At 43.6% G+C, this 12599-nt stretch overlaps 1 protein-coding gene and 1 pseudogene across 1 annotated transcript; both read left to right on the top strand.

Annotated features, from left to right (window-relative positions):
- Positions 1-539: 539 nt before the first annotated feature.
- On the top strand, positions 540-1481 carry LOC136480377 (sphinganine C4-monooxygenase 1-like; annotated as a pseudogene).
- A 2251-nt stretch (positions 1482-3732) lies between these two features.
- LOC136480376 (sphinganine C4-monooxygenase 1-like) lies at positions 3733-4218 on the top strand. The gene has a single exon (XM_066477941.1). The coding sequence runs from the start codon at positions 3733-3735 to the stop codon at positions 4216-4218; it is 486 nt and encodes a 161-aa protein (XP_066334038.1).
- Positions 4219-12599: the final 8381 nt, after the last annotated feature.

Below are 12599 nucleotides of genomic sequence, written 5' to 3'. Positions count from 1 at the left end.
CTCCATCACCAGCCGTCCCTACAAAAAATTTGACCCGTTGCTAAAAATCGTTTTTTACGTAGTGTAGCTTGCAAGGTTTTAAATCTCCGGCTAAAGGTATTTAGCGGATGACCTCTAAAACGGCTATAGCGGTGCTAAATAAGGCTATGACGGGCTATAGCCGCTAAGTTGTACGTAAACACAAATAGCTTGATCAGCCTCAAACAGCTATAGCCGGCTATAGCGACAGCTATAGCCGGAGATTTAAAACCTTGGTAGCTTGGTGCCTTGGTGTACTGGGTGTACTCTGGCATGCACATGGCACCTGTCCAGTCCATGGAGACATGCAAGCTGTACAGGCTGCATCCGAGGAAGGAGGAGGACAGCAAGAACCTTGTCCCCAAGCGGGAAATCGTTATGTGCGTCCTCCTGCGTACTAGCGAGATGTATTTAAACAAGTGTCTGGTGTGTTCTTGCCACCATCCATGCAGTGGATGCAAAAGCTGTGTATAGCTAACTGATAATTGTAGCAATCAGAACGCGAATACGCGATCACGTCCATGAAGTTCTTCTCTGACGAAGCATTGGCCATTTTCGTGCCCATCCTGGTGTACTGGGTGTACTCTGGCATGTACATGGCACTCGGCAAGTCCATGGACAAGTACAGGCTGCATTCGAGGAAGGAGGAGGACAGCAAGAACCTGATGTCCAAGCTGGAAGTCATTAAGGGTGTCCTCCTGCAGCAGCTAGTGCAGGCCGGAGTGGCTGCTGTCGTGTTCACGGTACGTACGTTAGACCATCCACTCTTCTTACTCTTACTGTCTTAATTACATGTATGGATGGTTGGACATGGCCGGCCCCCTTGAGCTTGGTAGACTTCTAGACTCTGAAGTTTTCTTATAACACATGCAGCTCACGGGAGATAGCAGCTCAACGGTCTCTTACAATGAAGAAGGACAAGGATCATCATGGTACTCCTACCTGACGGTGGCACGGCAGTTTGCTTTGTCCATGATCGTGCTAGATGGCTGGCAATACGCGTGGCATAGGTACATGCACCTGAACCGGTTCTTATACCGGCACATCCACTCATGGCACCACTGCCTCGTCGTGCCTTATGCATTCGGCTCACAATACAACCATCCTATTGAGGGCCTCATACTTGACACGCTTGGCGGGGCGTGGCCTTCGTCGTGTCAGGCATGTCACCTCGTGCCTCCATTTTCTTCTTCTCTCTCTGTACTATCAAGGGCATGGACGACCACTGTGGCCTATGGCTTCCAGGGAACTTGTTCCATCTCTGCTTCTGGAATAACACGGCGTACCATGACGTGCACCACCAGCTGCGTGGCAGCAGGTTCAACTTTTCGCAGCCATTCTTTGTGACGTGGGATAAGGTCTTCGGGACGCATATGCCGTACGTTCTGGAGGAGAGGCTAGGTGGCGGGCTCCAAGCACGTCCCCTCACAGCGAAGACTGCCCACAATGGCGAAAAAAATTAGTACTATGCAAGCATAGGTGATACGCTAGCTCATGCTCGATTCATATGCATGTATAATGAAGAGAAGTGCCATGATTGTTGTGCTACAAGCTCTTTTGTAATGTTATTTTCTTTATTCCTCCTTTTTAATAAAATCTCATCAGGGGCAATCTCTCTTGTCTCATAAAAAAATATATTCGAATTTATAAAGTGTTGCATGCTCTAGCAAAGGAAGGTATCTATATGCTTCCAATAAAGTTTCAGATTCTTTCAGCATTTGCATACTTTTGAAAAGAAGATAGAGACGCCCTCACTCTCTCTTTTTCATCATATCCCAAATGCCTCATTGCGTGTCTTGATACAGGCGCCCACTGCATGGCCTCACTCTTTACCCTTTGATCCTGCCACGACATGCCATAACCTCGTGAAGCAAGTAGTGGTGGAGCTGAGTGCAAGTAAAAAGTGATGTGATGCCTCTCTGTAGAGGTATGGAAGCCCTCTATTCTTACAGATAAGGATATGATGGAATGAGAGTGGCCTACATACATCATCCCAACATGCCCTCACATTCCGTGGAAAGGCGCAATTACAGAGAAAAACCCTCCCCCCCAATGACCACCACATGATGGTTTCTCTTCCTTTCTTCCAAACTGGCTTTAGTCTCCCCTTTTCCTTTTCTTAATAATCTATCCTGAGCTCATACAAAATCTAGCTTATCAACATGAACTGCATCACATGCTCTCTCAATATTTTTATGTTATTTGAGGCGTATTTGCTATCTCATTATGAGGAAATAAATACTAATGTTGCTTGAGGAAGGTGTCTGGAAATGTCGTTACTATGGAATGTGATTATTGCCTTAGGGACTGAAACAGGCAAAAAATAATATACTGTCGAAATGATTTGAGTCATTGTTAGGATTGGTTTTCAGAGGTTGCTGTGGCAACCATCTCTATCCAAGCATCTATAGAAATAGTTCATCTTAGCCACGGTTATAGAACCGCCTCTGTCCAGGCGTCTCTAGAAATAGCACATCTTTAGAAACAGGTATGCAACTGCCTCTAGAAATCATTCTCCAAAACAACAGCCAACTTTGGAAATAGGTTGGCATTACCATCCACCCCTGGAAACATTTCTCAAAAGTGTCAAAGTTTCCGACCAAATTAGAAATATTTGTTTCTCGCCAATTACATTGAACCTATTTCTCACCATATGCACTATTGGCTAAACTTAATCCTATTTGAACATATTGCATCATATTCTCTAAAGTTGTTATTATATTTTAAGTTCCACTAAGGTGTAGGCCTGGACGAAAAACTCGTAACTCGCTAGCTCGCTCGACTCGCTCGTTTGTGGTTCGGCTCGAGCTCGGCTCGTTTGAATTTTTAAATGAGCTGAGCCAGCACTTTAGCTCGGTTAATTAACAAGACAGCTCGATCCATTAACTACTAATTATTTACATAAAAATTATATAGTTTTCACTGACCGTGTGCACGTCCCTCTCTTTTAACGCTAGTGGCTTTGAGGGCCTATATATGTCTCTGTCATGCAATGGAAAACGCAAAAATCACCAGGATTACAATATAATGAAATTTAACTTTAATCAATATTAATATATATCCACAGTTACTTCTCTTCTCTCAATTTCAAATTGTAAGTTGTTTTAGTTTTTACCAAAGTCAAACTTCTAATTGTGGTCAAGTTTATAGAAAACACAAAAAAATATCTGCAACATCAAACAAGATTTACTAGATACAGCGTGACATGTTTTGATAGTGCATTATTTGATATTATAGACGTTGATTTGTGCATTTTACTATAAACTTGATCAAAAATAGAGAAGTCTAACGTAGGAGAAAGCCTTAAATGACATAAAATTCACCAGTGAGCATACATATTCCAGAAAAAAAAAACTAGAGCATGTGCATATACATCGAAGCTCGCAAATTTCTCAAATTATATATGTGTGTGTGTGAGTGCGCGCCACTTGTCACTAATTTACTATACACGTACATGGTCCGTCCTGCGTCACACTCACACTGCGTGTGCTTGTTCAAAGTTGATTAGCTACTAAAAACAAATCTTCAAACAGAATAATCCCAGCGAGCTGTCTATTTAAAGAAGCCTCTGGTGTTTGTTGCCACCATGCATGCCCTAGCTGCAAAAGCTGTGTAGCGAACTGATAATTAAGATTTATTCGATAGCCGCATTCCATAGGCTCAACTGCATTGTCGCAACGACAACAACGATAGCACCCATAACTCTACATAGACATGGTCATGCTCGTGGTCATGGTCGTGCTAGATGGGTGGCAGTATGTGTGGCACAGGTACATGCACCACAACAGGTTCCTGTACCGGCACATCAACTCGTGGCACCACCGCCTCATCGTGCCCTACGCATTCGGCTCACAGTACAACCACCCCATTGAGGGCCTCCTTCTAGACACGCTCGGTGGGACGCTGGCCTTGGTCGTGTCGGGCATGTCACCTCGTGCATCCATCTTCTTCTTCTCACTTTGCACCATCAAGGGTGGAAACGTGTTCCACCTGTGCTTCTGGAATAACACGGCATACCATGACGTGCACCACCAGCTGCACGGCAGCAGGTTCAATTTTTCAAAGCCATTCTTTGCGACGTGGGATAAGGTCTTCGGGACTCATATGCCTTATGTGCTGGAGGAGAGACCAGGTGGTGGGCTCCAATCACGCCCCCTCATGACAAGGCCTCCCACAATGGTGAAAAAAACTAGTGTGTGATACGCATCCTTATCAGCATTTTGTTGATAGATGGCACATACATATCGGTTGATAGTAGTTTTTGTTTTTCTACTGCTTGCAACCTTGCTATCAAGCCGGCTGTGTTTTAGGTTGTGTTTTTGACGAATGTGAACTTTTATTTTTCAGGTGGGAGGTAAGAGCTATAAGTATACTGATGTATGCAACCAACGGTTGGATCAAATTGCTCTTGGCGATTTGCTTTGGTCATCCTAGCTAGAGATGAAAACTTTTGTAAGGACTTCCTAGAGATGATCATTTTGTAAAGAGTGCAAGCAAAACCATATGAGATATGGCTGTGCCCAAACATCTTGAGTCTAGCCTATTAGTTGAACTTATTTCATCTTGGCTTGTTTGCCATGAATTGTGTGTCTAAGATGGCATATGACAAAATAATGATGGTCTAATATAAATTGTGAGCTTTGTTCTAGTTTATACGTGTTTCATGAGTGTGTATTGGTTTGACATGGTTAAGACTGAATGTATGGTTAACTTATAAACAAATGAAAATATATAGTTAATTTTTCATATGCCTAGCGTTAGGTAGTTGGTCGCTATAAATATATATCCTCAGAGAGTGTGTCATTTTAAGTTTATATAATAGGCGTCAGACCGTTAGTCATTATATCTGTTACTTAGCATCAGATGGTCAGTCGATCGTTAAAGATTTATAATGATGCCAGTAACAACTACGCATAGAAGGTCGGTACAGATATATAACAACCGACCGTATTTCGCTGAAATAGTTTATAACGACACACATGGCGACGCTAAAGATGGGCTATGGTATAGTGGGTACCAGTCGGCCAGATTCGCAAATTAACATGGTTGGGCCCATGGGAGTGCACGGCGAAGTGACGCACAGCTAGCGTTGCAAACTGGACTCATTGGTTCCCCCTGGCTCTGTACTAGATTTTGTCGTCTTTACTCCTGGACCAGCAAAGCAAAGAGCTGGTCCATGAATATTCATTCATTGCCGGCCAACCCATTTGGATGTTCGTCTCTCTGAGAGATAAAAGAGGGTCATCCAATGTAGATGTTAGATTGTGCTGGGTAGCTACTAGTAGCTAGATTGTGGGGTAAGTAGCCGTCCAGCTCCATTGTTTACGTTAGGTGCTGGTCGCAAGCTTAAATAATCCTCATTTCACTGTGTGTGTGGACCGTGGACGTCTCTTTCCCTTTTGATGCTAGCGGATTTGAGGCCCTTTACATGTGTCTGTCACGCAAAATGGAAGAGCATTTGACTGAATAATAAAATCTGAGTCAATTGTGTACATCACACATTGTCATAAGTAATAAAACACTTGTCTCTATCATGTAGTCCGTAACATGGGGGTTGCTAAAAATACCAAAATAGCGTTGGATGGTAGGACGTTAGAGATTAGTAACATTGGGTCAGTCGGATGATCGGACGTTAAAGATTAATAACATTCGGTCGGTCGTTATATCTTGTTTTCATGGCAGACTGTCATTATTCGTCACTTGAAGCTGGAATATTTTTCATCTCTAGAATCTAGAGCAATTTTTTGGCCAACCTAGAAGCAGGAACAATGTTTTTTCTTAGCTGTTGTTCCGCTCAATAAATGGTTATGAACAAAATATCCAAAATATTATTTGAATAACTTCCAACTATATGTTGTAATAAATGAAACAGTTTCTTTTAAAATAATTCTTTTGTGTATTGGACAAAGGATGGTTGTGGTCACAAATCTTAAGTTTGTACTATAGATCCAAAGTGAACTCAACTGTACGCAAGAATCATTTGTAAAGTATACTTCATATTAATTTGGCAAAAATATTCAATATAGAATTATCTTATTAATATTTATTTATTCCTTGTGTTAAAAAATGTAAGTTGTGTCTTAGTTTGTTTCCATGTCAAACTTTGACCAAGGGCTCAAAGCTACAAAAAATTATGGTAGAAAATGGACAAAAGATAAGTATGTATTATTCATTGTTTCAAGTAGATACGTAGGATTTGTCATCCAGATATTTCCGGATGTTGTTGATTCTTGATTGATGAGCAAGGTCCTGGACATCAGTACAAGGCTTTGGTCCCTTGATTTGTGGGAGCATGATCGTGAGAAGCCTTCTAATATATGGTTTTCGAGACACCCGAAGAAAAGCCCGGCAGTGGAAGCTGCCTCCGTGATGATGGTACAATCTTGTGGCAAGTGTAGTCTTGCCAACACCTGCAACTCCAAAGGTTGGTACCAGCTTGAGGTTTGGCTCCTTGTCAAGTAGATCCAGCAGATTGACGACTGTATCCATGGGCTCCTCGAGACCTATATGCATGCTCTGTATGGAGCTTTGGTTTCACAGGCTCCTATCTATGGCGTCTATCTCTTGGTTGCTGCAGACGAGATCTCTTGTCAAGATCTTGCTTGCTTGCTAAAAATTAATTAATATTCATCCGATAAGCTGTGTGTAATGATAACGATAGCATCCCTGGAGTTCTCCGACGAAGCATTGGACATTTTCATCGTGCCTAGCTTGGTGTGTACTCTGGCATGTACATGGCTGGCACTTGTCCAGTCCGTGGACAACTACAGGCTGCAATTGAGGAAGATGGAAGGAGGGGACAACAGCAATAAACCTGGTGTGATCAGCGCTGAGGTTCGATGCGTGTGCACTAGCGAGCTGTATTTAAACAAGGGTCTGGTGTTTGTTGCCACCATGCATGCAGTAGATGCAAAAGCTGTGTGTTTCTTTTAATAATAATGGAACAAAGTTCTGGCCTCTAGCATCCGTGGATGGTACACAGCCGAAAGTCATCAGAATACAAAAAGCCATAAGGCTTGCAAACTTCGGCTCAGCTAGTGAGCACAGAAAAAAGGAAATTAGACCGCGATGCGAAGTCCATTCAAACTTCGCGAAAACATCTAATATTAAGGTCTCCCATCTTATGCAGCCTGTATTGAACAATGGTCGCTCCTCTTCTCTATGCAGCATGCACCACTGTCGGATCCAAAATGTCACCCTCAAAATTACATGTATGACAATGTTAGATCTAGCATTGTTAAATACCATATCATTTTTATTCAACCATAGCGCCCAACAAAGTGTGGCTACTCCTAGCAAAATTTGGTTTTTCTTTTAGGACGTAGTCCATGAAGCCAAGAACCAAACAATTTAGCAAAGCAAGCGGGTGGGTGAATTCCAAAAGTGAGACGCACAGTATTCCAAACAAAGCTAGCAAAGTGGTTGTCAAAGAACAAATGTTGGGTGGTTTCAACTGAACAACATAGACAACACTTGACACTTCCTTGCCAATTTCTCTTCACAAAATTATCTTTCCTATGTGTTTTCCCTTTTTTAGATACCATAAGAAAATCTTAATTTTCAGTGGTATCTTTAGCTCCCAGATAGGGGAGAACGTCCTGCTGGATCAAAGTCTTATACATAAACTGGACTGTGAACTAGCCGTCCTTACTAAGATTCCATCGGAATTTATCTTTTCGATTAGAGAGATGAACTTGTACAACTTTTGACACTAGGTCAAACCAAGTTCTCCAATTTTCATTAACCAATCCCTGCCTAAAAGACAGATTAAGTGGTGTTGTCCCTAGAACATTTGCCACCGTATCATCTTTCCTCCGCACAATTCTATATAAATTAGGGTAAACCTCTCTAAAAGGTTTGTGCCCTAACCACACATCCTCCCCATTCTGCACCTTAAAAGTGCCACAAGCTAGAAAATCCGCCTTGGCTTTCATAAGGCCTGCCCAGAAATGAGAATCCCCAGGCCGATGCTGCACTTGAGTAAGAGATTTGTTAGACATGTATTTCCTTCTTAGAAGGTTCTGCCAAACCCCATCCTCATTGATCAGTCGAAATAGCCACTTACTCAGAAGACATCTATTTTGTGTTTCTAGAATTAGTAACGATGACGATCGCATCCATGGAGTTCTCCGACGAAGCATTGGCCATTTTCAATTCGTGCCTAGCTTGGTGTACTGGGTGTACTCAGCTGGCATGTACATGGCACTTGTCCAGTCCATGGACAACTACAGGGTGCATGTGAGGAAGGAGGAGGCGACAGTAACAACCTGGTGTGATCAGCGCTAACGTTCGATGCGTGTGCACTAGCGAGCTGTATTTAAACAAGTGTGTCTGGTGTTCGTTGCCATCATGCACACTACCCCAGATCTGGACATCACTGCCGGTTCAAAAACCCCCTTCACTGCCAGATTTTGAACCGACAGTGGCATACCGGCAGTGATGTGGGGTTGACATCACTATCGGTTCTTAAAAAACGACACTGATCTACAGAAAATAGTGTCGGTTCGTGGCTCCACCCGACAGTGTCTAGTTGAATAACACTGCCGGTTTGTAGTCCCCACCGACAGTGACGTTTGCTTCAAGAGTGTCGGTTCTTGCCCAAACCGGCAGTGTAGATCAAGCCAACACTGTCGGATAATGGCTCAAGCCGGCAGTGTTGAGCAAGATAACACTATCGGTTCTTGACCCAAGCCGGCAGTGTTGAGCAAACCAACACTGTCGGTTGATGGTTGAAGTAGGCAGTGTTGATCAAGACAACACTGTCGGTTCATGGCTCAAACCGGCAGTGCGGAGCAAGAGAACACTGTCGGTTCGTGGCTCAAGCCGGCAGTGTTGAGCAGTCCAACACTGTTGGTTCATGGCCTAACCGGCAGTGTCGAGCAAGAGAACACTGTCGGTTCATGGCTCAAGCCGGCAGTGTTGAGTAGTCAACACTGTTGGTTCATGGCTCTAACCGGCAGTGATGGTTACGACAACACTGCCGGTTTGTTGCTAACCGGCAGTGATGGCCCATTCGCATTTTATTGTTTTATAATTTATTTTAATTTATATTTTTTCGTGGGATCGGGTTTCGCTTTATATACGCTACGTAGACGACAGGTCCATAAATATTAAACATTACAAATATTACAGTTACAGTTCAAATGTTATATCTAGATCTCGATCCCTCAAAACAAAAAAAGAAATATTCTCAGACTTCTTACAATAATCTGGCGAGCCCCTCTGGGCCATACTGGTCCTTGTACTTCACGGATTGTGCAATGGAAAATAGTCCATCTTTTTCCAATACCTCGGCTAAGATGAATTTTGACAGCTCCGATTGTAGTGCGACGATCTCCATCTCTAGCAGCCTTTCGTGCTTAAATTTCTTGCGCTGTCGTTCAAAAAAGATGATATCCAAAGAGAAACAGTAAATCATTTTGTTGAATTATTAACAGACATAAATGAAATGGGGATTATACACACCAACTTATCGGCTTCTTCCGATTTCCCGCCGATATAGCGAAGCATTGCCCACATTACATAAAACCCGCATTCATTGTTTCCCGCCGGCTATGATAGGTACTTCCCCTCCATTTCGACAACCTTGAATGGGACCGACTTCCCACCGATATGGCTTCTTCGGACACTGAGCAACATTAAAAGGAGAAACATTAGAAAGCGGGTATGTGTGATTAGAAAATAATATGTTATTAGGATCGCTTACTAATTCAGCACTGACACCAGTGCATCCAGATGATGAAATGGTTTTTTCTTCGAGTCCCACACCTCGAGTAGATTTTTGGCAAGATTAACACAAATAAAGATGAAATAGTTGCTGCAATCACAGAATCCTAATTATCGAATAATCTTAACAAAAAAAGAAGCATAAAATTAAAAGCCGAGAACACATACTCGCAGTTGTAGGCTAGAAGTATGTGGGTTTTCTTCTTCATCGTGAATTCGTCGAAAACAGCAATCAATCTTTGTTTCAGGTCTTCCACATCACATCCATAGAGGCTAGACATGTCCTCTCATTGACTCGCATGGGGTCCAAGAAGCCTATGTAATCCCATTTGCTTTTTAGAATGCAAAATTTTGCTATACACCTACATAAAATCATGGGAAGTGCTCAAAAGTTAACAATTTGTGTATCGAGAGAGTAGTTAATTGTAATATCGTGCGTGTAGGGTACTTACATAGTCCACAGCGTCAACAGTTGAACATCGAGATCGCATTTCTGGTATAGTTGGAACAAGCACTCCCACTCGACATCGAACTTCTCTTCTTCAGGATAATTGAAAACATGTGGCGAACGGATAATAACCTCAAAACCAAAGTTGTCCGTCTCTGTTGCTTGAGCCATGTAATATTCATGTAAATGGCGCATATATGTTGTCAGATTTTTATACTCATGATCATGAACCAAAAAATTGCCCCTTACATACTTCATTGCTGGTGTTGCCGTCCCTTGTACATCATAATAGATGGTCGTGGCTTCTTCCATGGTTAATCCTGGGTTATCTTCGACGTACTTCTATATGTTCCTTAAATCTTTATTGTGTATTTCTTCGTCTCTTGTTGTAGCGTATTTATTCTGTGTTTGCCTTTCGAATTCGGACTTCAACATAAACGAAGGCAGTGAGGCACAGAGATTGAAGAAACTAATACAATCTTCCTTCTTGACGTGTGCTATAATTTTTTCTTCCATCAAGGAGGTAACGCTGCCACTGAATGGCCTTTTTCTCTTCTGTTGGTCCACTTTGGGAGCATTAGCGATCGAGTCCAAGGACCTTTTCTGCGACTACGAGGATGTCCTTGATCTTGTTTTGGGCTGAGGTGGAGGAGGAGGAGGATGACGATGAGAATTCTGTTTTCCCGACGCTGATGAAGATGGAGTCTGACAAGGAGGAGGAGGAGGAGTCTCTTTTCTCGGGGCTAATGAAGATGGAGTCGAACGAGGAGGAATAGAAGGAGACCTCTGTCTTCTTGGGGGCGATGGCTCCGGATGAGGAGGGGGGTGATCTCTGTTGGGAGATGGTGAGTTATCATCGCAGGTGGGCGAAGACTCATAGTCGTCCTCATCATCAGAGGACAATTGGTGGTCAAGCTTAATGAAGCGCTTGCGCCAGGCCACTTGAGAGCCCTTGTTATGACCAAGTTTCGGTGTGTCTTCCGCTACAGGGTACTCAATGGGTATCTTGTTATACTTCTTATCAAGTATTCTATCAATGGTGACGCGAGCGTACCCCAGTGGAATTGGGTGGCCATTAATTGTCCCGTCTCCCACAGGCCAGTCCTGGCCGAGCGCCACCTTGTCCTTTGTCCATTCCTGACGAATGTACAACCTGACATTGATGGGTTCAGTGATGTCGTCCACCGGATGAGGCACATTCGCCTCTTCTTCATCGAGCGGGGTCGATCCGCAGCTGCTGCGACCCCTAAACTGTGGGCTAAAGGCAGTAGGAGTAGGGTTTTGTGGTACTGCTGATCCCTTGGACAGTAAAATTTGCTCGACTCGCGCTTCAACGGTCGCCTCAATCCGTGCTTCCATTCTGTCTTCCATCTCTTTTAGTCTCCTCAAATACTCTGCCTCATGTTCCTCTCTACCCCTCGAGCGGCTCCGGTAAGTGTTAGATTCTTGAGGGAATGCTAGTTTCCAAGGAACAACACCGGTTCCTCTAGTGCGACTAGGGTGCTCCTTGGTTCCGAGTGCTTGGGTGAGCACGTCTTTCTCCCTATTAGAAGTGCGAGTCCCTTGCCTCACCTCCTCAGTTACTTGGGAGATCCTCTGGATGAGTTCACTCATGGGTACATTTGAGGAGCTAAAGCTCCTGTCCTCGGTGTGCCGTACATTCCTCCCCATACAGTATATTACCGATCTGGGCTCCCAATCGGCGGTCTCAACCTGAACGCCTTCCTCGGCAAGGCGATCCATCTTTTGAAGTTCTGCTTCAAATTCTGGCATCTTTTTGGCGTAGCCACGAGAGCCGAGATGATGAGGATTCGTCGCTTTCTGCGAATTCTCCTTATTCTTCCTGCTCAGTTCTAAGTAGTCCTCGGATAACCTGTATTCCTTGAAAGCCTGCCAGAAGTCCTTCTGCTTGCTAAACTGTCCACCATCGAAATCTGGCTCTTTATTTTGGAGGGCAAAATTCTTGTACAATGTCCCCTTGAAATTCTTGAAGCATGTTCCCATGATTTCTTTTGCTTTTTTCTTGACTAACTCCCTGTCATACTCGGCTGGGAAAGTGAAATACTTTGGGATCTTGACATCCCATATGTAATCCTTCTCACTTTCGGGAACCCTCCACCGGTCATCATCTTTCCCAGTCCACTTCCTGTACTTAATCGGGATGAAGTCCCTAACAAGTAACCCAAGGATGGTCTTGTATTTGGTCAAAGCTATAGGCGGTGAGAGTGGATCCCTGAATTCATCGAACTCAGTAATGTGCCAGTGTGTATTCCTACCAACAGGAACCTTTGACATGCCTCGCTTGGATCTGGCCTTCCTGCTACCCGAACCCTCTGGCTCCTTGGCCGGTGGAGGCTCCTGCTAGAGACACCAAGTAAGCTATGACCCTCTCAATTGATTAGCGTTT

This window comes from Miscanthus floridulus, chromosome 9 (genome assembly GCF_019320115.1).
Source record: "Miscanthus floridulus cultivar M001 chromosome 9, ASM1932011v1, whole genome shotgun sequence".
NCBI classification, from domain to species: Eukaryota; Viridiplantae; Streptophyta; class Magnoliopsida; order Poales; family Poaceae; genus Miscanthus; species Miscanthus floridulus.
This window is presented reverse-complemented; position numbering and strand designations above follow the sequence as displayed.

Bases quoted from the DNA above. Each gene is read 5' to 3' on its own strand.
- LOC136480376 (XM_066477941.1), top strand. From the start codon at position 3,733: ATGGTCATGCTCGTGGTCATGGTCGTGCTAGATGGGTGGCAGTATGTG.